Source organism: Rhynchophorus ferrugineus, unplaced genomic scaffold (genome assembly GCF_030347505.1).
Source record: "Rhynchophorus ferrugineus isolate W39M unplaced genomic scaffold, kcgeb_rfMv2 rfM7, whole genome shotgun sequence".
Classification (NCBI taxonomy): Eukaryota; Metazoa; Arthropoda; class Insecta; order Coleoptera; family Curculionidae; genus Rhynchophorus; species Rhynchophorus ferrugineus.
The window spans coordinates 5,009,627-5,031,645 of NW_027472586.1; the positions used below are offsets into that span (position 1 = coordinate 5,009,627).

Below are 22,019 nucleotides of genomic sequence, written 5' to 3' on the forward strand. Positions count from 1 at the left end.
AAACTATTTATTGAGAAAACTTGTTCTATACATATTAATTAAAATATCTCACAACAACTGAGTCAATTTTTTCAGACAACATGATAATACTCTGTCGAGAAACCAGTATTGGTTTGGTAGAAACATTTGCAACATGTGGCCGAGTGTTATCAAGCAACAGAAAGACTGTGCGTCTGTTACTAGCTATTGCTGGTTTTTTTTTGTTCAATTGATGCCTTACCTAAGGCTATAAAACAAGTACAATTAGTGGTCAACAAGATCTACAAATGGACTAGAGACTGGAAAATACAGCTTAATAACTCTAAATCTGTCCATGTTAATTTTGCGTTACGTCCAATTAACAAAAACAATGAATTATATCACTTGACGGATGTCCGATTCCTCAATCAGAATCAACTAAATACCTCGGAATATATCTCGAAGGTAAGTTAAACGGGAAACATCATGTGAGACCAAAAGCAGAGCAAATTAGACTCAGAGTCAATCATGAAGCCTATTTGGATCTATAGGGTGATAATAACTATTAATCCAACGCACACAAAACAAAGTTCTACGATTAATTACCAATGCTTATGGCTACGTAACCAACGAAGAGCTGCATCATGATCTCGGAATCAAATGGATACACGAAGTGATCCAAGATTTTGCACTAAAACATAAAACAAGATTGCTAAATCACAGCAACGTCGAAGCAATACAGCTACTAGACAACACGCAGGAAATCAGAAGAGTGATTTGATTGATTGATTGATTGATTCATTCGATTTTTTCAGCTCATATCACACTACACCTCGTTGATTCCGATATATGAACAACAAGGCTTTACGGCAATGAATAATTCGCCTTGGTGTCGATGTGGGTCGCTCTCCTAGACCAAGCCATGGTTTTTTGTGCTTGAAAATCTTGTACTATATCCACGTCTCATCGTCACATTGAATGCGATATTGAAATGATTCGAAATATCATTTTTATGGTATGTAAATGTCTGGAGATAGTGGATTTTTCAATCGTTGAGCTGTGTGAAAGTTATTTGGAGAGTTTGTGCGTTCAATAAGTTACTTATTCTATCATATTTACACAATTCATTCAATCACTTCAATTAGAATCAAACGCAACATTGTAGTTAATTTAATAAAATAAACCCACAGTGATACAGCAAATTTGCAATGAAAATTACGGTTCATTATTAAAACGCAATCATTTTAATATAATAAGTTAAACGCGGAAAATTGCCTTCGCTGCATGGCACAAAAAATTACCATATCTCGCGTACTTAGGCAGTAGATTGTCTAATAATTGCCGGTTTCGTATTACCTATAAGCCGGAAAGAGATTTTATTTTTCATGTTACATGACTAAAATTTATTTTCCTATTTTATCATCAAAAGTACGTATCATCACAGAAATTCTTTCAACATCTAACCTATTTAACAGATTTAGGTCTGCAGTGAAGGAAACAATATCCCCGAAGGGGCCAAGTTTAGACACTAGAACACTTCTACCACTATCTATCATACGCAATAATTCCATGGCACTTCGACCGACGGTTCGGTTGGCATTCCCAAATCCAGAAAGCAATCCAGAAAGGTTCGAGGAAAGTAAACCTGCTATCTTCTCTGATCTGCCCTTCCAGCAGACTTCCCATCTCCATCAAGTGCTTATTTTACAAGATGTTAATTCGGTCCGTACTCCTCTACGGATCTAATGTCTACTTCAAGTTTGTTACACTCACCCAGGTGAAACGGCTTTAAGTTTTCCAAAATAAGCTCTTCAGGAGAATCTTAAACGCTCCGTGGTTTGTCAGAAATTATCAAATTCATAGGGAAACTGACACTTTAGAAATCAAACACTTCATATCTCAATCATTCCACAAACAACAATTCAGCTCTAGTTCTTTTGAAAACGCGCTTGTTCGCGAGCTGATCGACATGCTAGGAGCTTAGCACCGCATCACCGCTAACTCCATCACCCCATTTCCAGGCTCAAACGATCTCATCCGTCGCTGCAGTCATGACTTTTGCCCCCATACGACAGCATCCAGTCGTGTGTTAACTCAAGTTCGTGAATCAATAGAATCGCCGGGTCCTCGTGCCCAATAACGGCTGCCCGATCAGCGGGTGCCATATCCTCAAATTTAATGGAGTAGCTAGGCTATTGGTAAGCCCAGGAGCAGTCCCACATAATCCGGTCCAACTTGTCACTCCAAGGCAAGTCTCTACGACTATATCATATCTACATTCTATTAGAAGTTCTTGGAGATTGGTTGGGAGGTTAGAGAACTGCCTGTTCCAATGATTGCTACACCTGTTCCAGTTAATGGCGAACTATTTTGCTGGAGAAAATTTTTTTGACAATAGTGACAAGTGATTTATGAGATATTCTTCATGGAATTACTATCAAAACATAGATAACAACTTGTCGAATACAACGTAACACAACAGTGTGTCATTTCGTCAAAGTGTGAACAAAAATATTTTCCAGTCCGTTGAAAATTTCTGAATTTGTACAGACTAAATCGGATTTGCGTGAAGTTTTAAGTTTACGTTTGAAGGTCATGGAATGTTGTGTGAAGCTTATGACAGCCATGCTCCATCGATTTCAACATGTGAATACTGATCTCGAAGTTTTAAATGATGTGATTTTGACACCGAAAGCAAGAGCGTTCTGGACAGCACAAAAATGTGACGGCGAGCAACTTTATTCCTTTTCTTCATCTTCAGCATGATAACGCTCGACCATATTTTGCGAAACTGGGGAAAATGACTTTGGAACCATTAAAATGGGAAGTGATACCCCAACCGCCGTATTCCCCAGACCTTACACCTTCTGATACTACTTGTTCAGACACTTCTTATGAAAAGATGGTAAAAAATAGCAGGTGTTGATGCACAATACTTAAATTAATGAAATAACGTTTTAAAATTATTTATAAGCCTATGAAATCTATTATGAAATGAGAATTAATATAGATAAAATTTAAAATTCTATTTGTATTAACAATGATTGATACTACGAACAAAAACAATTGATAATTATTACTTATTGTTGTTTATGCGAGTTAAGGAACATAGAAACTTAATTAATTCTACTCAAATTGTTATAAACGAAAAAGTTTTATATTGTCCGTAGCATAAAAAATATCTATAGCTTGTACTTTTAAACGATATCAGGTTATATTTACCATTTGCTACCTAATGATTAGTTATCATTAGAAACATTAGACGAAATGCTATTATTAAATGGTTTTATATTTATAGGAAATGTTATTTCGTTATTAAAATCATTGCCAATTTTAGTTTTTTTTGTTTTAGGTGTCATAATATAAATAGATTCTCAAAAATCTATTTCCACAGTCTTGGGACCATTCCTAATCTTCTCTCCTTCAAATTTGCCCATGTTCATTTTGCGTCGTGACGAAATAACAAAAATCTAGTTATCACTTGACGGTTGTCCGATTCCTCAAACAGAATCAGCCAAATAACATATATCTCGATGGTAGCTTAAAGTGGAAACATAATGGTAAACAAAAAGCAGAGCAGATTATACTCAAAGTCGAGCAACTGTATTGGTTAGTCGGAAGATCTCTCAACTTGACCTAAAATAAAAGAGATTGGTTTATCAGTCAATCATAAAGCTAATTTGGACCTATGGGGTAAAAATATGGGGTTGCACTAAGATATCGGTAATCCAACGTATCCAGAACAAAGTTCTACGATTAATTACCAGTGCTAATCTCTACGTAACCAACGAAGAGCAGCGTGATGACCTCGAAATCAAATGGATACACGAAGTGATGTATTAATCCCGTACTCGTCTTGCTTGTATATTAATACAAGTACAACAGAACAGTAACAATAAATTAATTTGTAAATTAAGATTGCACTAAGCCTAACTAATGTAAGAGTTTTTTATGGATTAATCTATAGATTTCAGAATTTGAGCCATTTTACTGTTATATTTGGCTACTTTTAGAGTTAGAGACGTATATGTTTGGTTTAAAGGAACATATAAAAAAAATATAAAGAATGAAGACACCGGTGTTGTGGAGAAATATGTGAAACTCCAGACTGGATGAATCCCCTGGTAGAAAAGAATCATCGACTTATATCACTGGGTATATCGCTTTGTCAAAGGCCCTGGTTAACTTCAAAATTACCTTCATGACATTCTTGCCATGAAAAATCCTCATAATTGATCTTCTTGGACGATGTTCTTCATTTTCACAGCTTGAATTAGAATATAGAGAGTTACCTCCACAATTATTTTTGATAGCGAGGACAGTATAGCCTTTAATTATGAAGATGTAATAACTGGATGATGATGATGAAGAAGAAATGCGATTATAATTTTTCCAAGAACTCCAGAACTGAGTACCAAAGAACTATGGCAATGAATGTTGGTATTAGATACATAAAAATTTAAATAAAAATACATTTTGTCCAAGCAATTAGCCTCGATGTGATATGTGGTAGCTGAGGTGAACTAGGACAATCTTTGGGAAAATTCAGATATCTAAACTGTATTATTATACACGATTATTATAAACGAGGTTTTTAACAACACGCCAATTTCAAATTTCAGAAATATTGAACTTGAAACTATTTTCGGTACGAGTTGGATTAGCAATGCAAGGCGACGGATTTCAAAGAAAGTTTCTCGACCTTGACATGTTGGTGATAATGGTAAAACTAAAAAAAAATTGCGGCAAGCTTCTAGTTGTGACAGAAATGCAAATAAGCTATTTATGTTGTTACTTGGAAAAATAAATTAGTTTTTGTTTACTGGAACTGGCAACAAGTTTAATTTGCTACGTCTATAGAGTGTTTTAAAAAGACTGTATACCTTGAACTAATAACATATCTTTATATAGAATAAGATCATATATATGAATAATATTTTCATAACGAGTTGCTCTGGTCTGATGTTCCATTGAATTTTGTTTTATTCAATATTTTTTGTTTCTTAATATATGTTATTAAAGTTTTATATAATACGGTTAAAGAAAGGGGTAATTTTTTTGGCTGTTGGTATAAATACAAAAATATCCTAATCGTCCAGTGTCTTTTGTGAGACACGGCATTTAGATTAAAACATGTCCCAGACATTTGGAAGGTGGCGGAAATTATAATGATCCCAAAACCTGGGAAGTCACCAAACGAAATAAAATCCTATAGACCTATATCACTGCTGCCAGTAATATCTAAGATTTTTGAAAAACTCCTGTTGAAAAGAATAAAACCGATCATAGAGAGAAAAAACCTAATACCAACACACCAGTTTGGGTTTATTAACAAGCACTCAACAATTGACCAGGTCGACAGAATAACAGATGTTATTGAAAAAGCCTACGAAAGTCAAAAAGCTATATCCTTAGATGTAGCACAAACCTTCGATAAGGTTTGGCATGAAGGCCTTGTTCATAAACTACAGAAAATGCTACCAAAACAACACACCGAACTATTAAAATCATACATTACAACCAGAATGTTTAGAGTCAAATAAGAAGAAGCTTACTCTACAATAAAAGAAGCTAAAGCAGGTGTACCACAAGGAAGTGTACTGGGACCAATGCTTTATCTACTTTACACTTTTGATATACCATAAATAGAAAATATCACGATGGCTACATTTGCTGATGATACTGCAATTATAGCTGTCGGAGACAATAGTGAAGAAGCCTCACGAAAATTACAACAGGCAAGTGACAATATAAATAATTGGACAGAAGCTTGGAAAATAAGAGTTAATGAAAGTAAATCTGTACATGTGCAGTTCACCTATAAACAGACCTTACAAGCACCAATAACATTAAATAATACTATTATTCCATATAGCAACAACGCTAAATATCTCGGAATGAATCTCGATGCAAACCCTCGCTGGAAGGAACATATAAAGAAGAAAAGAAAAGAACTGGAATTGAAATATAGGAAAATGTACTGGCTAATTGGAAGAAAATCACAATTATCAGTACATAATAAATTGCTATTATATAAGCAAATATTGAAACCTATATGGACATACGGAGTTCAATTATGGGGATGTTCTGCAAAGAGTAACATAAATAAAATACAAATTTTTTAGAAGAAAGTCCTGAGAGGTGCACCCAAATACTATAGGACTGATTACCTACATCGAGACCTTCAGATACCCAGAGTCAGTCAAGAAATCAAGAGAACAGCAAGGGGACATGAGGAAAGACTACATTCTCATACGAATACTGAAATATTGCAACTTTTGGATAACACCAGAACAGGACACAGACTCAAAAGAATAAAACCATCTGATCTTGTGTAGTGTTGTGTAGTGAGGTCCATATATTAAAAAAATCAGCAGTCACATGTATAAACATTATTTCACCAGAGACCGAGTTAGGGTCGATGGGTCCTCCTAGTTATATACCTAGATTTAAGTTATAATAAAGAAAAATTGTAGGTTAGACGGAAACGACTAGTAACAATGTATTAATTAAATAATAAAAAAAAAATCTAACCACTGATGAAGATCGATCAAGTAAGTTTCTTCCATTCGGTCACGGATCGAAGATAATTGGAGAATATCCGTTCGAATTACTGTCAAAACGATTACGACACGTCGAGACATAAAACTTTGCCAAATTGGGCCCGCCCAAGACCGTATTTGAGATTGTTTATTTTGTGTCGACCCCCCTCTAGCCCCTCGTGTTGCGTCAGGACTCAAACGTCGAAAAATCGAATTAAAATATCCGAATGTCATCGTAGCATCTGTAATGCTGGTCGATTGACTTGCCCGGCACGACTTTCAGATATTTTAATGACCTTTTCGTTTGTCATCATCGATCTAGTCGACGTTTCATTGGCACGCCATGACTCAAATTCTATTTTTTTAAATTCTACGTTTATGCAGCTGTAAATACATCAACATTCTTGTATCTGAATGATCCCAATGAGGTTGTTCAATAAGTTCCCGAGAATTAGACGTAGATTTTTTGTCAGTATGATTTATTTCAATAATCCTCCAATTTGTTAAAAGGAAATTTATCCGGCAAATATAGCACATACATTATAAGTGCTATTTTGAAATGAGAGAGGAATCAGTAGTCAGGAATCAGCTGCGAAAGCCTATAAAATAGTAAGTTATTTATTCAAGAAAATATTACAGAATATTATATGATGCACTGCCTCTCCTATATTGTTTAATAGCAGGAGACACGTTAAAGGAGACTAGGCAATTATTAGAAATCTTGGTAACAACTCCTATGACCACATCAGATGCCGAAAGGTGTTTCTCTAAAACACATCAAAACGTTTCTCAGAAATTCAATAGCCGAAGATTGTTTAACAGCTCTTTCCACGCCATCTATTGAAAAACAATGTATCCCCGAGATAGACAATTTTAATGACAAAGTGATTAACAAATTAACGAATAGCAAAGAACGTAGGATGGGCTTACTTTATAAAAAATAGGTAAGTTTTTTTTTGCAAAAATCGCAGAACACCTTAAAATTTTTATCAGGAGCCGCCACTGGTTGTGATACACTGTTACAGTTCAAATTTGAAGTTCTATTACAACCAGTGTACTCAGCGGACATAATGCCTTTTAATTCCGACTTCTTCAGATCTATTCAGCGCGTCTTGGCTAACGTATGCTTTCGAATGCTCTATTGTCATATTGCCAGAGAAAATTGTAGAAAACACTTAAATGTAAACACTACTTTTTAAGCAGCTATGTAAGCAGGTGTATTATTTTAATGGAAAATGAAGTTTTGTTTTGTAAAATGTGTTTTATTTGATGGATTCTCGTATCTAAACTTGTTTCTATATACCTACCGTGTGTGCTTGCCTAGCTTCTTCGATATAATGTGTGGTTATGATCACAGTTTTGTTGCCGTCCTTTGTTATTTGCACTAGATGATTCCAAATACTTTGCCTGAGTAAAGGATCGACTCCGACCGTGGGTTCGTCAAGGATGAGCAGTTCGGGGTCATGCATCAGGGCCACGGCGAACGAAACTCTCCTCTGCTGACCGCCACTGGAATCAAAACAAACATTAGCGTCGAAAAAGTGCGATGTTTGGTTAGGAGCGTCGAAGATCACGGTGGTTCCTGTTAAATTTCTAGGTAATTAGCGTTAGCAGACTTATGCGTGACCGCTTTCGATGGAGAAACTTGTAATTCCGCGTGTATATCTACGATAATGAATATTTAAAAAGAAAGTGTAGGAAGTAAAGCTTCGCTCGATGTTCATATATTTAAGATTTGATGATATTTAGGGATTGATTGACAAAAAGATTGAAGATTTTTTCCTTTTAACTAGTAATCATTTGAATTATTGCTGTTTTGATGTTTTTTTAAATTTATTATATGTTACCGTTACGAAAATAAACCCCATATAATCCCATAAAGAGGCTTTAGAGTTGCTTGATAAATCAGTCTTTTTGGTATTAGGTTAAAACTTCTCTTGAGGAATTGGGTGTCTTTCAAGTCGTATAATTGGGTTACTGCCTTTTCTGCTACAAAGCAAAATTGACATGGACATATTTCGAGCTACTAAGTTGTATTTTCCAATGTTTACTTGATTTGTGAATCTTATTGACTGTATATTGTACTTTCTCTATAGCAGAGATGTGTCTTTTTCCGTAATGACTGTGTCGTCGGTATCCAAGTACTGTTTCTTTTGTCGTTAATATATCAGGGGGTAGAGCAGATACAAGAGTAGTTCCAAGACACTACCACATTGCTTAGCAACGTTTTCTACTATTGAATTAGTGACGTTAGAAGACGTTAAAACATGTATAAAAGGATATGGTTATTCAGACTATATTCCATTGATAATATTGTTGTTTTGCCATCCCATAACTGATCAGTACTAAATATTCTTGATGATTCATGGATTTTTCTAATATAACAGTACTGCGGTTGAATTTACTTGACACTCATAGAAATAATTTTAAGAGACTATGTCTATAGATCTTCTAACCAGCAGTAACCCATTCCAAGCAAAACAGCTTTTACTAGTCATCCATTTCAATAAAATACACTTATTTTGGTTTAATTTTGATAAAGGTTCCAAGTACTGTTTCTTTTGTTGTTAATATATCAGGATGTGTCTTTTTCCGTAATGACTGTATCGTCGGTAAAGGATCCAAGTACTGTTTCTTTTGTTGTTAATATATCAGCGGGTAGAGCAGATACAGGAGTAGTTCCAAGACACTACCACATTGCTTAGCAACGTTTTCTACTATTGAATTAGTGACGTTAGAAGAAGTTGAAACATATATAAAAGGATCTGGTTATTCAGACTATAGTCCATTGATAACATTGTTGTTTTGCCATCCCATAACTCATCAGTACTAAATATTCTTGATGATTCATGGATTTTTCTAATATAACAGTACTGCGGTTGAATTTACTTGGCAGTCATAGAAATAATTTTAAGAGACTATGTCTATAGATCTTCTAACCATCAGTAATCCATTCCAAGCAAAACAGCGTTTACTAGTCATCCATTTCAATAAAATACACTTATTTTGGTTTAATTTTGATAAAGGTTCCAAGTACTGTTTCTTTTGTTGTTAATATATCAGGATGTGTCTTTTTCCGTAATGACTGTATCGTCGGTAAAGGATCCAAGTACTGTTTCTTTTGTTGTTAATATATCAGCGGGTAGAGCAGATACAGGAGTAGTTCTAAGACACTACCACATTGCTTAGCAACGTTTTCTACTATTGAATTAGTGACGTTAGAAGACGTTAAAACATGTATAAAAGGATATGGTTATTCAGACTATATTCCATTGATAATATTGTTGTTTTGCCATCCCATAACTCATCAGTACTAAATATTCTTGATGATTCATGGATTTTTCTAATATAACAGTACTGCGGTTGAATTTAGTTGACACTCACAGAAATAATTTTAAGAGACTATGTCTATAAATCTTCTAACCAGCAGTAACCCATTCCAAGCAAAACAGCTTTTACTAGTCATCCATTTCAACAAAATACACTTATTTTGGTTAGATTTTCTCTAGTTAGAGATGGTCTAACTGAATAAACGTGAGGAAAATAGTTTGGGTATTTTGTTAATGATGATTTTGTAACACATCATTAATTGTTGAGATGCCTTATAGGCAAATCAAAAACAGCTTTCGTAATTTTCTAAAATGCAATTAAATTAGATTTTCTTTAAATAATAAAAAACTCTATGAATTACCCCCTATGAAAAACCCACAGAACAAAATGATGCTTTTAAATAAATATATTTTATAATACTTATTGTAAGATTCAAACAATTATGATGAACACAAAAAAGAGGAATGTGAATTAATTGTAAAGGATCGTCTAATTCGTCATTAAACAGTAAAATTAGGTTAAACCGACGATGATATGGACAAAATTTCTGGTAAATTCTACTAAACGATCAACGACGGTAAAATTTTCGGTCCCCTGGTTGTTTTTTAACGACCAACTGATGGAAATTCACCAATTAAACTAATCATCTTTTAATTTCTGGTATAACGTGTCGATTAGCGACGTCAAACAATCGATGGACGATCAGGCGAAGAGCAGCGTTTCGTTTAATTGAAACGAAAACCATGTAGCGGTTGGGTAATAAGAAACATTTCTGCAATATTGTCGCCTTTACGACCATGGTATCGGCCAATTGCGTATCGATTCGTGATAGGTTTTCATGATTTTATAGTGGAAATCAGCCCGAAAATATGTCAGCGAGTCAAGTTCATTTCGCGATTATCAACAGCGATCGATTAATCGTCTAGTATCGACATCAGAAGGATTTTACGCAAGTTTCTTATAAACAGTTGTGTAAATCTTTCAAGTAATTAATAAACAAATATATACACTACCGTTCAATACTCTGGAAACACCATATTTGAAGTTGTCATTATAAATACTGCAACAAACCTTTAAACAAACATACTGATATTTGAGTTTATTTTTTTTGATATCCTGCTTATAACAAAATTCAACAACATTACTCTTTTGTTATCGATTGTCCCTTATTTTACAAAAAGACTGCTATTTTATGACTACAAATATTACTTATTGTTGACTTCTTAATACCATTGCTTTTATATTGAATAGAGTACAACTTTTTCAATATGGGTTTGTAAATTCAAAAACTTAGTTTATAACTCACTATACCTTATGACATTTTGTGAAGTGTTACCTTGTGCATATTTCTCTAGGGCACTGGAGTGTTATCTGCACAAAAAATCTACTGGAGGAAATTAAAATCAGAAGAGATGTGGACGTCCCAAATCCACAACAAAGTAAGGAGATACGTTTGTTGTAATACTATCTGTATAATACTGTATGACATTAAATTAAATATTTAAAATATAAGGAATTGTATTGGTTAATTGGAAGAAAATCATAATTGTCAGTACTTAATAATTTGCTATTATACCTAGTATTGAAACCTATATGGACATATGGAATATAATTTTGGAGATATTCCGCGAAAAGTAGTATAATACAATACAAGTTTTCCAGAACAAAGTCCTGAGAAGTATTGTAGGTGCACCGAGATACTGCGTGACTGATTACTTACATCGAGACCTTCAGACACAAACTGTCACTCAGGAAATCAAGAGAATCGCAAGGACACATGAGTACAGGCTCCAATCTCATGCCAATATCGAAGTAATACACAATTTCACAGATTCAAAAGAATAAAATCATTTCATCTTCTGTAGTGAGGTGCATTTATTAGAATAGCAGTAGTGTTAATATATGAACATTATTACACCAGAGACTAAGATAGGACCAATGAATTATTCTAAATATATACCTAAATTTAAGTAATGTAAACAAAAATTGCAAGTTATTTGGCAATGATTAGTAACAAATAAAAAAAATTAAATTAAATACAAAAAATCCAGTTACAGTAACTGTAAAGAGACATTTACTGTACGAGAAATAATATACATTTACTGTACGAGAAAACTCTATGTTTTATTTATATTCTTGAAGATACATATCGAAGAAACATTAAGGAAACTTTAACAGAAACAAGAAAGATAATTAGACGAGCAAAATTTTTCAGTAAATCCAAAATTGCAATAATTTTTAACGGAGACAGAGAAAATTGAACAAATATTCGAAAATACAATCACAAATTCAAAAAATCCTCCCGAGAAGGTCTATATATGACAAATAAACAGAAGAATAACTATGGGAAGATAAAAATAACTTGCACAATAAGAGAAAAATTCTTCACAAGATGCACCAAACCCTTTACTTAACACAATGAATGATAAAAAATCGTAGAAATCGGCATCAGATATCAAACAAAGATTACAATGAAAATGAAGTGCTAAGCCAAGCGACAGTACCATAGTAAAATTAATTATTAATCATTGTCTCAACAGTGTCAGTAGTACAATAACAGGCCAATTGAAAAGTCCCCGGGCTACCATAGTAAAACACATTTTTTTATTCAACATAATTCCCTTCAAAGGTGATACACTGATTATAGCGACCCTGCATCTTTTCGATACCATTTTTGTAGTACGATTTGTCCTTTGCTTCAAAATAGGCCTCAGTTTCGGCGATCACCTCTTCATTCGACGAACATTTCTTCCCAGCGAGCATTCTTTTGATATGTGAGAACAGGAAATAGTCGCTGGGGATCAGATCTGGAGAATACGGTGGATGAGGAAGCAGTTCGAAGCCCAATTCATGGATTTTTGCCATCGTTTTCACTGACTTGTGACACGGTGTATTGTCTTGGTGAAGCAGCACATTCTTTTTCTTCAAATGCGCCCGTTTCTCGTCGATTTCGTCCTTCAAACGGTCCAATAATGCTATGTATTAGTCGCTGTTGATGGTCCTTCCTTTTTCAAGGTAGTCAATGAAAATTATTCCATGCGCATCCCAAAAAAAAGATGCCAAAACCTTGCCAGCCGACTGTTGCGTTTTCCCACGCTTTGGAGCGGGTTCATCCTGTGCAGTCCACTCGGATGACTGTCGATTGGGCTTCGGAGTGAAATGATGGATCCATGTTTCATCTATTGTCACATCTTGACGTAAAAACTTAGGCTTGATCATCTTCAAACACCGCTCCGAATCATCAACTCGTCGTTGTTTTTGGTCAAAAGTAAGATCGCGCGGCACCCGCGGCACCCACTTTGTACAAAGCTTTCTCATATCTTCTTATATCTTCTTTTCTCATGTTCGTGAACGATATGATGTACGCATTCAGTCGATATCTTTAGAGTGTCTGCTATTTCATTCAATTTCAATTTACGGTCATTCAAAATCTTTTTTGGATTTTTTTAATGTTTACGTCGGTAACAACCTCTTTTGGGCGTCCACTGACTTCACTGTCTTCGGTGCTCATTTCGCCACGTCTAAACTTGATATGGAGGGGAAATGAGGCTGCCGATTTAGCTGCACTATCCGCGCGCTCATTTCCCGGCAAACCAACGTAAGAAGGGATCCATAGTAAACTTGTCCTGATCCCATTCAGATAGACGGTACGGACAATTGACAATGGGTCGGTGACCAAGAGATGGTCGAACTTCTTTTCCAGGAAACATTCGCGAGCATTTCGGGAGTCAGCCAGGATTAGCCATTCTTTGAAGGATTGTTTTGAGATGTAGGATAAAGCTTTGAATATCGCGAACAGTTCAGCGGTTAATACTATTCAGGGAGCTTGAAACAGAATGCCCGGTTGTCCACCATAAATGCAGACGTAGATTTCCATCTCCAATATCATTGAAGCAATTGGCGAATATTTTGGTATAGTGGTGGGACAACATTCTATTCAAGCTCTACAAATCTATGCTGCGAATAATTACCGCTGTTTTAAAAGCAAATTCTATCTCAACAGATTATTAATAAATAAATATTGTGTATATACAAATGCTCGTATCATCTTGGCTATGTAGGTAAAACTGTTCATATTAAATCTCATTATGCGATAAAGTAACGTTTTTGTTTGTAGTGCAATCATTCCTCTTCAGAATCTCCATCGAATGCGCTTCACCAACCAGTAATGTCACTGTTTACTTTGCGATATTTACGTATCGATATTTACTTAGTCATGAACTTACATTAGAACTAACGCGTAGCAAATTAATGATGATGATAATAAATATTGCAAAATTATTTCCTCCATATATTTGCAGATCTGTTAAATGGTTTTCAAATTAATTTTCTTCAAGATTCACACCTACATCATTACCATGTAATTATTTTGTTTATTTAATTAAAGTTCTGATGCTTATACAGATGATTATAATAAAACTTTCTATTACTAATTACTACTTATATATGTAGTATAGGATGTAGGATATGTCACTAATATCTTTTCGGTTTTTCTAGCTAACGAAAACACGTTATTTGTAATAATTATTGGCCCTTTGATTCAATACGGTTAGCCCATCCTTCAGGAAATACATGCATGACCATTCATTCAGCTATCTTTTAAGGTATTCGAAATTAACGAAGTGCTTCTCGGCAAGCAAGTGCCTTATTGATGTGAACAGGTGGTAGGTAGACGGAGCTAGGTTTGGAGTGAAAAAGTGGGTGGAATAAACTTGTCATGCAAGTGATTTTAACACTTCTTTGGCTGATTTTGCTGCATGAGACGGCACAAACGGTTGTCTCGCTACAAATTCACCTGATCATGTCTTTGAATGAATTATTCATTTGTTGTCAGTAGTAACCAACATTAACTGTTTTCCCAGGTTTCGACAGTTCATAATATACTACAGCAAACTGGTTCTACCAGACATAGTTTTGGAATCAAAGCAATTTGACTTTACAGTCGATGGGCTGGCTTCACCAGGTGATAGCCATGGTTTTTCTCTTGGAATCTTTGAACAAAATCTAGTTTTCGTCACCCCTATTTATCCCTATTTCATCATACTGCATTAGATTCATAAATGGCTTCGTTTCAAAACTTTGAAGTATCATTTCATTTCAACGAATTTTCGATTTTCTAATTGCTTGTTCATTCAATGTATGTAGCTCCCATCTTTCCATATTTTGGATCATTCCCGTCGCTTGTAATCGTTCACAAATTGTGAATTAGCTTTCATTCAACTTTTCTGCCAACTGTTTTTGGGTTTATGTTGGGTTTTCATCCAATAACTCCTGCAATTTCGCATCTTCGGGTGTTTTGGGTCGTTATTGTCCGTTGTTTGGAAACCATCGTGCACATATTCAGATGGTTGGAGCATGCTTGTCGTAAGTCACTACCAGCAGAATATCACTTTCAGCGGCTTTATTCTTTCCATGACACAAGAAAAATAATCCACGTTTTCAAACACAAAACTCAACATTTTCAAAAAATTATATATCTATAATGTTGTTACTTTGGCGGGAGGAAACTTATGTAGTTTTGATATTAATGTTAGTAAAATAAAATGGCATATCTATCAAATCATTTCATTGCGTAATTATAGCTGGTAAAATATGTTAGAAAGGTAATTACTAGCGTTGGGAACTATCGACTGAAATCGACTATCGACTGTTTAATTATTGACTAGTTTTTATTATCGACCGTTTCAGTCGGTATTTTTGGTTCAACAGATTTTACTACTTTTTACGAGTGACTGTTTCGACTGTTTTGTGATTATCGACTGTTTCGACTGTTTTCAGTCGATAGTTCCCAATGCTAGTAATTGCCACAAAACGTGGTATATATACGAATAACTTACCTAAGATTTTTAACCAGTCTATTTTGACTGGGTAAATCCAAGAAGTTCAACAGAAACTGAAGCCTGTCGTTTATCTCGCTCGTGTTCATGCCGAAGATCCATCCGAAGTACAACATGGTTTCCCTGATGGAGAACTCGCCGTACAAAGCGATTTCTTGAGGCATGTACCCGACGCGTTTGCCTGGAACCCCCGAACCTCTGGTGCCAGGTTTGCCTCCCAGTACCCAGATTTCTCCGGTGTTGAGTCGTCGCCTGCCCACTATACATGACAACAAGGTAGTTTTACCACAGCCTGATGCTCCCAATAGACCATAACTGAAACATTTAAAAAACAAATTGGTGTTAATCGATGGTTCGTACCAAATAACAAAGGAAAATATTAAATATTTCATCATAGTATTGGACTATAATCAAATTTGTATCATGATCATAGTAAAATATCCCAAAATATTTCAATAATGACAATAAAATTGATTGGGGAAAAGTTTTTTTAACTTTATTTTTAATTATTACTTTTAGTACTATTACTATTACTATTACTCTACACTTGTGATATACCCCAATGATACTGCGATTATAGCTGTCGGAGACAATAGTGAAGAAGCCTCACGAAAATTACAACAGGCAAGTGACAATATAAATAATTGGACACAAACTTGGTAAAATAAGAATTAATGAAAGTAAATCTGTGTATGTGGAGTTCACCTACTATCAGACCGTACAAGCATCAATTACATAAAATAATACTGTTATTCCATATAGCAACTACGCTAAATATTTCGGAATGAATCTTGATGTAAAACTTCACTGGAAGGAACATATAAAGAAAAAAAGAAGAGAACTGGAATTGAAATATAGAAAAATGTACTGGCTAATTGTAAGAAAATCACAATTATCAGTACATAATAATTTGCTATTATGTAAGCAAATACTGAAACCTATATGGACATACGAAGTTCAATTATGGGGATGTTCTGCAAAGAGTAACATAAACAAAATACAAATATTTCAGAAGAAAGCCCTGAGAGTTATAGCCAAATAATATCTTGTAGTATTTAACTCTATATTTATTGTGTTTACAAGTCTCTGAATTTGTTCTATAGTCCTATGCTTACTACGAAACCCAAATTGATATTCTGGAATAATATTTCTTTTTTCTATTATATTATTAAGCTTTCTGAGTATAAAAACATCCTTTTGGATTGAACATTCAGTGAGCATTTACAAAAAAAAAATGAATCAAGATTACAGAGAGTAATTTGAAAGATGCATCAACAGCACTGTATTGTTTGAGAAACAGAAACTTTTCCCGAGGTTGATGATCATGATAATGATTTGCCACATTCACATAACTAACCGTATTATATCGTTGAACCTTCTACTAATGTTTTTAGACCAATTATTATGATATATACTTTTAAATTACTTGGAATTTGCATTTGCGTCATATAGCTGTTATTTTGAGAAAATAAATGTACGTACATTTATAGTTCTAGCTCTTTGAAGGAGTATACTTGTTAGCTATGAGGTCTTATAACGGTAAAACGTAATTTTGTTATAGTCAAAAATAGGTAAAACTGTATAGTTAGTTCTACAAATATGCAATAACTAACATCGTTACCAAATTTGGCTGAAATTATCCTAGAAAGACTAATTAAACTATACATATAAAAATTAGTGTTCACTAGAGATTATTCTTCATGTTTTCGGTGATTTAAATGACAATCACAGACATTTCATGGTAAACAATATGTCGCCCACCAACATTCACAAGCGCCCTTAACGAAAAAATACATATTGAACCAAATTTTCATTGCAAAGTGCATTCTGATTTGTGGTAATCAGAAGGAGTTAGATCTGTGCAATAATGTTGATGCAGTAGTAACTTCTCATTCGCTATTTTGTGAATAATTTTTAATTAACTTTCTTGTTTTCGATTCATGTCAGTGACATTTAAACGACTAGAAATATTTGGACAATCAGTATTTGATAATCTCCTGAGTTCTACTTGTGTTTGGATGGATATTCATTCAGCAAAACTTCCAATTCTTTATCTTCACGTTCATGTAACCATCTGGAAGTTTATCACGTCAAAACAACCATTTTTGAAGCCTCAAAGTCAATCTCGACCGTATGTATCAGATACAATATGTCGCTCACCAACGTTCACAAGTATATGACGAATGTTGACGCAGTTCTCTTCAGTAAAACAATAATGCGGTGAAATTCTCCGCAAATAAGACTTTATGAAGAATTTGTGTGAATGTAATTTCAATAAGAAGGTGCTACTTGATACAGAAGGCACCCTATGATGAATTGTCTATAAATTTAAGTGCCCTTAACGAGGAGTTTACCGAAAAACAGGTACAACAATTGCTATTACTGTACCGAACTGTATTTTCTCACGCAAAAACACGCCTGTGTTGATGAAAGTACGCGCCAGCTTTCAGACCGACCCAAGACAACCACGTATTTATAAGTTTTATGTAACCTATGCTATTAACTCGAACCGAAGACATTCCATCGCCTTTACTTTCTATTTCAACGAACGCTACGTATCGTATGACGGTCGGATCGGCGAATTTTCGGAAGGAAATTGTAAAATCGATAATTTTTGCGAAAAAACATCCATCCATAACCGATTGATTCTCAACACGGGTCGGTATATCATTACCGGTGACCGTTGTTTGTTAACATGTAACTTGTTTTTGTTTTCCCTGTTGTGGTTTGCCATCCGTGACGTAATTATGTGACAAAATTAAAAGAAACAAAATGTGAAAGCCTTCCTGTTTAACAAAGAAATTATGTGTTGATAATAATAACATTAAAAAATGTTAAGATTCCGAATTACTCTTGAGTTTCTTGTTGATAACATCATTTAATCTTATGATATTGATGTGTGTATAACCCTTTTGGGATGATCTTTTTGTCAGAACGATTCCCTGTTCATTGACCAACATCATTTTTCGGATCACATAACACTAGGTCAGGTAAATACAATAAGCGTGATTTTAGTTACTTAACAGTTTTATTTTGATTGGTCTCACAGGGGGTTTCCATTTTCTGGGTAATAAAATATTTTTAACACCAGTACATGAAATGTGTACGAAACGGATGGAACCACGGAAAATACCATAAAGTCAATGAACATTTGGGAAATACCTGTTAAACGGTACACCGTGATATGTGCTGAAGTTAAATTAGAGCTAGTAAACTACGGGATATTCTAATAAATGAAAATTCCAACAATATTTGTATGCTAGAGATAAGTTGACCGTGTGTATGAGTCACGCAAGATCGAAGGACGGAGATCGCAATAGTTTACAGACGATATTGTAAACAAGAAAGAGGTCGTCTTTGATGACTACTCAGAAAAATTATCAGAAAAACTTTTGTTTTTTCTTTAGTAACGATTTTAATTCAACTCTAAATTTGAAGTACAAATATTCTTTTTTTCTTTTTGATATAGTGATGATGAGGATGATGAATTAGGACAGAAAATTCTGTTTAACTATTGTTCACGCGATTCCTCAAGCAGAATCAGCTAAATACCTCGACATCCATCTTGACGGTAGATTAAATTGGAAACATCATGTTAAACAAAAAGCAAAACACATTAGAACCAAAATAAAACAACTATACTGGTTATTCGGAAGATACTGAGATACTCAACTTGATCTAAAATCAAAGAGATTGATTTATCAGTCAATTATAAAGCTAATTGGGAGCTATAGGGCTGCACTAAAAATTCAAATCAACTAGTCATCCAACGTAAACAACGAAGAACTCTACGATGACCTGGAAATCAAATGGATTTGCGAAGTTATCCAAGATTTCGTCTTGAAACACGAAAGAAGAAGAAACACTAAATCATACTAACGTGGAACTGGACAATGCAGCAATTCAGCAGGAATTCAGAAGACTGAAGCGAACTATACGAACTTATATAAAGTGTATAGCTTTAGTGTAAACTATAGCTTAAGTTATTATAATTTTATAATTGAGGAATACATACGTACATATACGAATACATCTTGCCTGTAAATTAATCCAAGACAGATAAATGTAATAATAAATTAATTTATAATTAAGATTGTACTAAGCATATTTAATAAAGATGTTATCAATATCAAATAACAAAAGCCGTTTGAGTAAAACTATTAATTTGCTATAGTGGAAACTAATGGTTGGAATGACATGAGATTTTGACATGTATATACATGTATATACTATCCAAAAATAATATGAGGCTGTTAAAATGATGCCATCTATGTTTCAGGGCCTTAATTACTGAGGTATCATTAGCTTCCAAAGTTGATAATCTAACAGACGCCACATAGATGAATGAATATATTGGAAAATCTGTTTCACTTTACCTTGTACCTAACTTCTTACAACAAGTCTTAATTAACTTTTTTAATGTAACATAATTATTCACATTTAACTAATTTAATATATCTGTATTTCCATCTTTATTGTGATTTAGCTTCTACTTAATTTTTGTGTTTTTAAAGTTTTTGGGTTAATGATACAAACTAAAGTTTCTGTATAAAACGGTGTTCTCGTAAATAAATAACTATAAAAGCTAATGGATTGTTTATAAATTGATTTTAATACAGTTGATACTAGGAAATGCTTTGTTTTATAACGACCTGTCATAATATACCTTTTTCGCATTTAAATACATTTCAAATCTTTATATATGTTTCAAGCAAAATAATAGAACAAGAAAATTAATATAATGTATTATAAAGTATTAAAAAACTTTTAATCACAATTGGAGATAAAGGGAAGTATAAATAAGAGTAGCTTAAAGATGTTGGTAAAAATAGAATCAATATGAGATGAATAAAATGCGAAGTGAAAAAGTAGCAAGAAAGAAAAAGTATGTTGGTAAAAAAAAACATAGATAATGTCCTCTGATCATTATAAAAACCTAAAACGACTTTTTATATGAAGAAGCCGTAGATTATTTTAATAGAGAATAATTATTTGAAGTAATGGAATCAGATGACTCTGATCTAAACCACAATCTGTGATTTACAGGAGCAAACAAGGAGATTTCAGTTGTAGTAAACCAGGACAACTATTAGCATATGTAGATGATGTAATACCAACAGAAAAAGAAGATTAGAAAAAAGTGTAGAAGAATCAATACCGAAAGGAAAAAACTGGCATTGAAATGAATAATTAAGACTAACTAATAAACTAAGAATTAGATGAGGTAGAAAAAATCAAAAGGAGAAAAGGGAGATAGAAATAAAAACATACACATACAATATATTGTTGAAAAGTAAACATCCATCAAGGAAGACAAATATTAATCAAATTACTAAGAATAGAAGAAAGGATAATATTTGCCTTTCTTCCTTTTATTATACTAGGACCAAAGTAGCAGGAAATGAATACAGAATGTCCAATAGAAATAGGGAAGAACATATAGGGAAAGTGCGTTGCCAAAAAAGAATTATAAGTATAATTACAAGACGGATGACAGGAGATAGATGATATTAAACATGACTGTTTGGAAATAGGAATAAGAGAAGAGGAAATGGGAAAAAAATCAGCAATTGGCTGTTTTCATTTTACTTACATAGTTCCTTTGGCCACAGTCATGTTCAGGTCACTAAGTACATGGTTTGGATTATTCTTGGAACCATAGTGCTTGAAAGCGTGCCGTACGCACACCGCCTGCTGCCTCTTATTCCAAACGGATGATTGTTGGTGCGACAAGGGCCTCTCCACGTTAACGCCCACCAAGTCCGGTCCTGGAACCACCGGTTCCACGCGCTCTCCCATTGCGAAGCCCTCACTGAAACATCAACAAAGAAAATTCAGTTAAATTTTGAATAAAAAAATGTAGATTTAGTACAAAAATCATCGCGTAAAATATACTTGGTTTCGTGTAAATAAACGCTATGATTATTTAAATGATGTGGGATTTAGTATTGGGTCATGGTTCTTGAAAAAGCCATGGACATTTTACCCGTTCAAAAATATAATTGCGATACCAACAAATATTGCGTTTACGTAAAATTATTTTAAAGAAACGAATAAAATATTCGAATTGGCTGATTAAGTAAATAATTTCGAGAAAAATATTATTATATGCAGTGTCAGTATCAGGGTAAGGACTGCGTCATATATTCAGTTAAAAAATGATGCAACAACAAGCAGAATGAAGTCCATTATCATGTTATTGTATGAATATTGATAAAATCATACTCATATCACCATTGTATCAAGTCAGGCGATGTTAATGGTCAATTATACATATACAATTAAAATATATCACATTCTGAATGACCCAAACCTTCCAGTTCTTAAGTTATTTGGTGAGAAGTACAACAAA

The 22,019-nt window shown here is 34.0% G+C and overlaps 1 protein-coding gene across 4 annotated transcripts in view; it reads right to left on the reverse strand.

Moving 5' to 3' along the window:
• snu (ABC-type transporter snustorr) overlaps positions 1–22,019 on the reverse strand; it is a 100,272-nt gene that overhangs the window by 3,879 nt on the left and 74,374 nt on the right. For all 4 annotated transcript variants that reach the window (XM_076409711.1, XM_076409714.1, XM_076409712.1 and 1 more), the window contains exons 2-4: positions 21,261–21,479; positions 15,668–15,982; positions 7,808–8,009 (exon numbers count right to left, since the gene is read on the reverse strand). In XM_076409711.1, the coding sequence (XP_076265826.1) occupies positions 7,808–8,009; positions 15,668–15,982; positions 21,261–21,479 (736 nt within the window). The remainder of the gene's footprint in view (positions 1–7,807; positions 8,010–15,667; positions 15,983–21,260; positions 21,480–22,019) is intronic.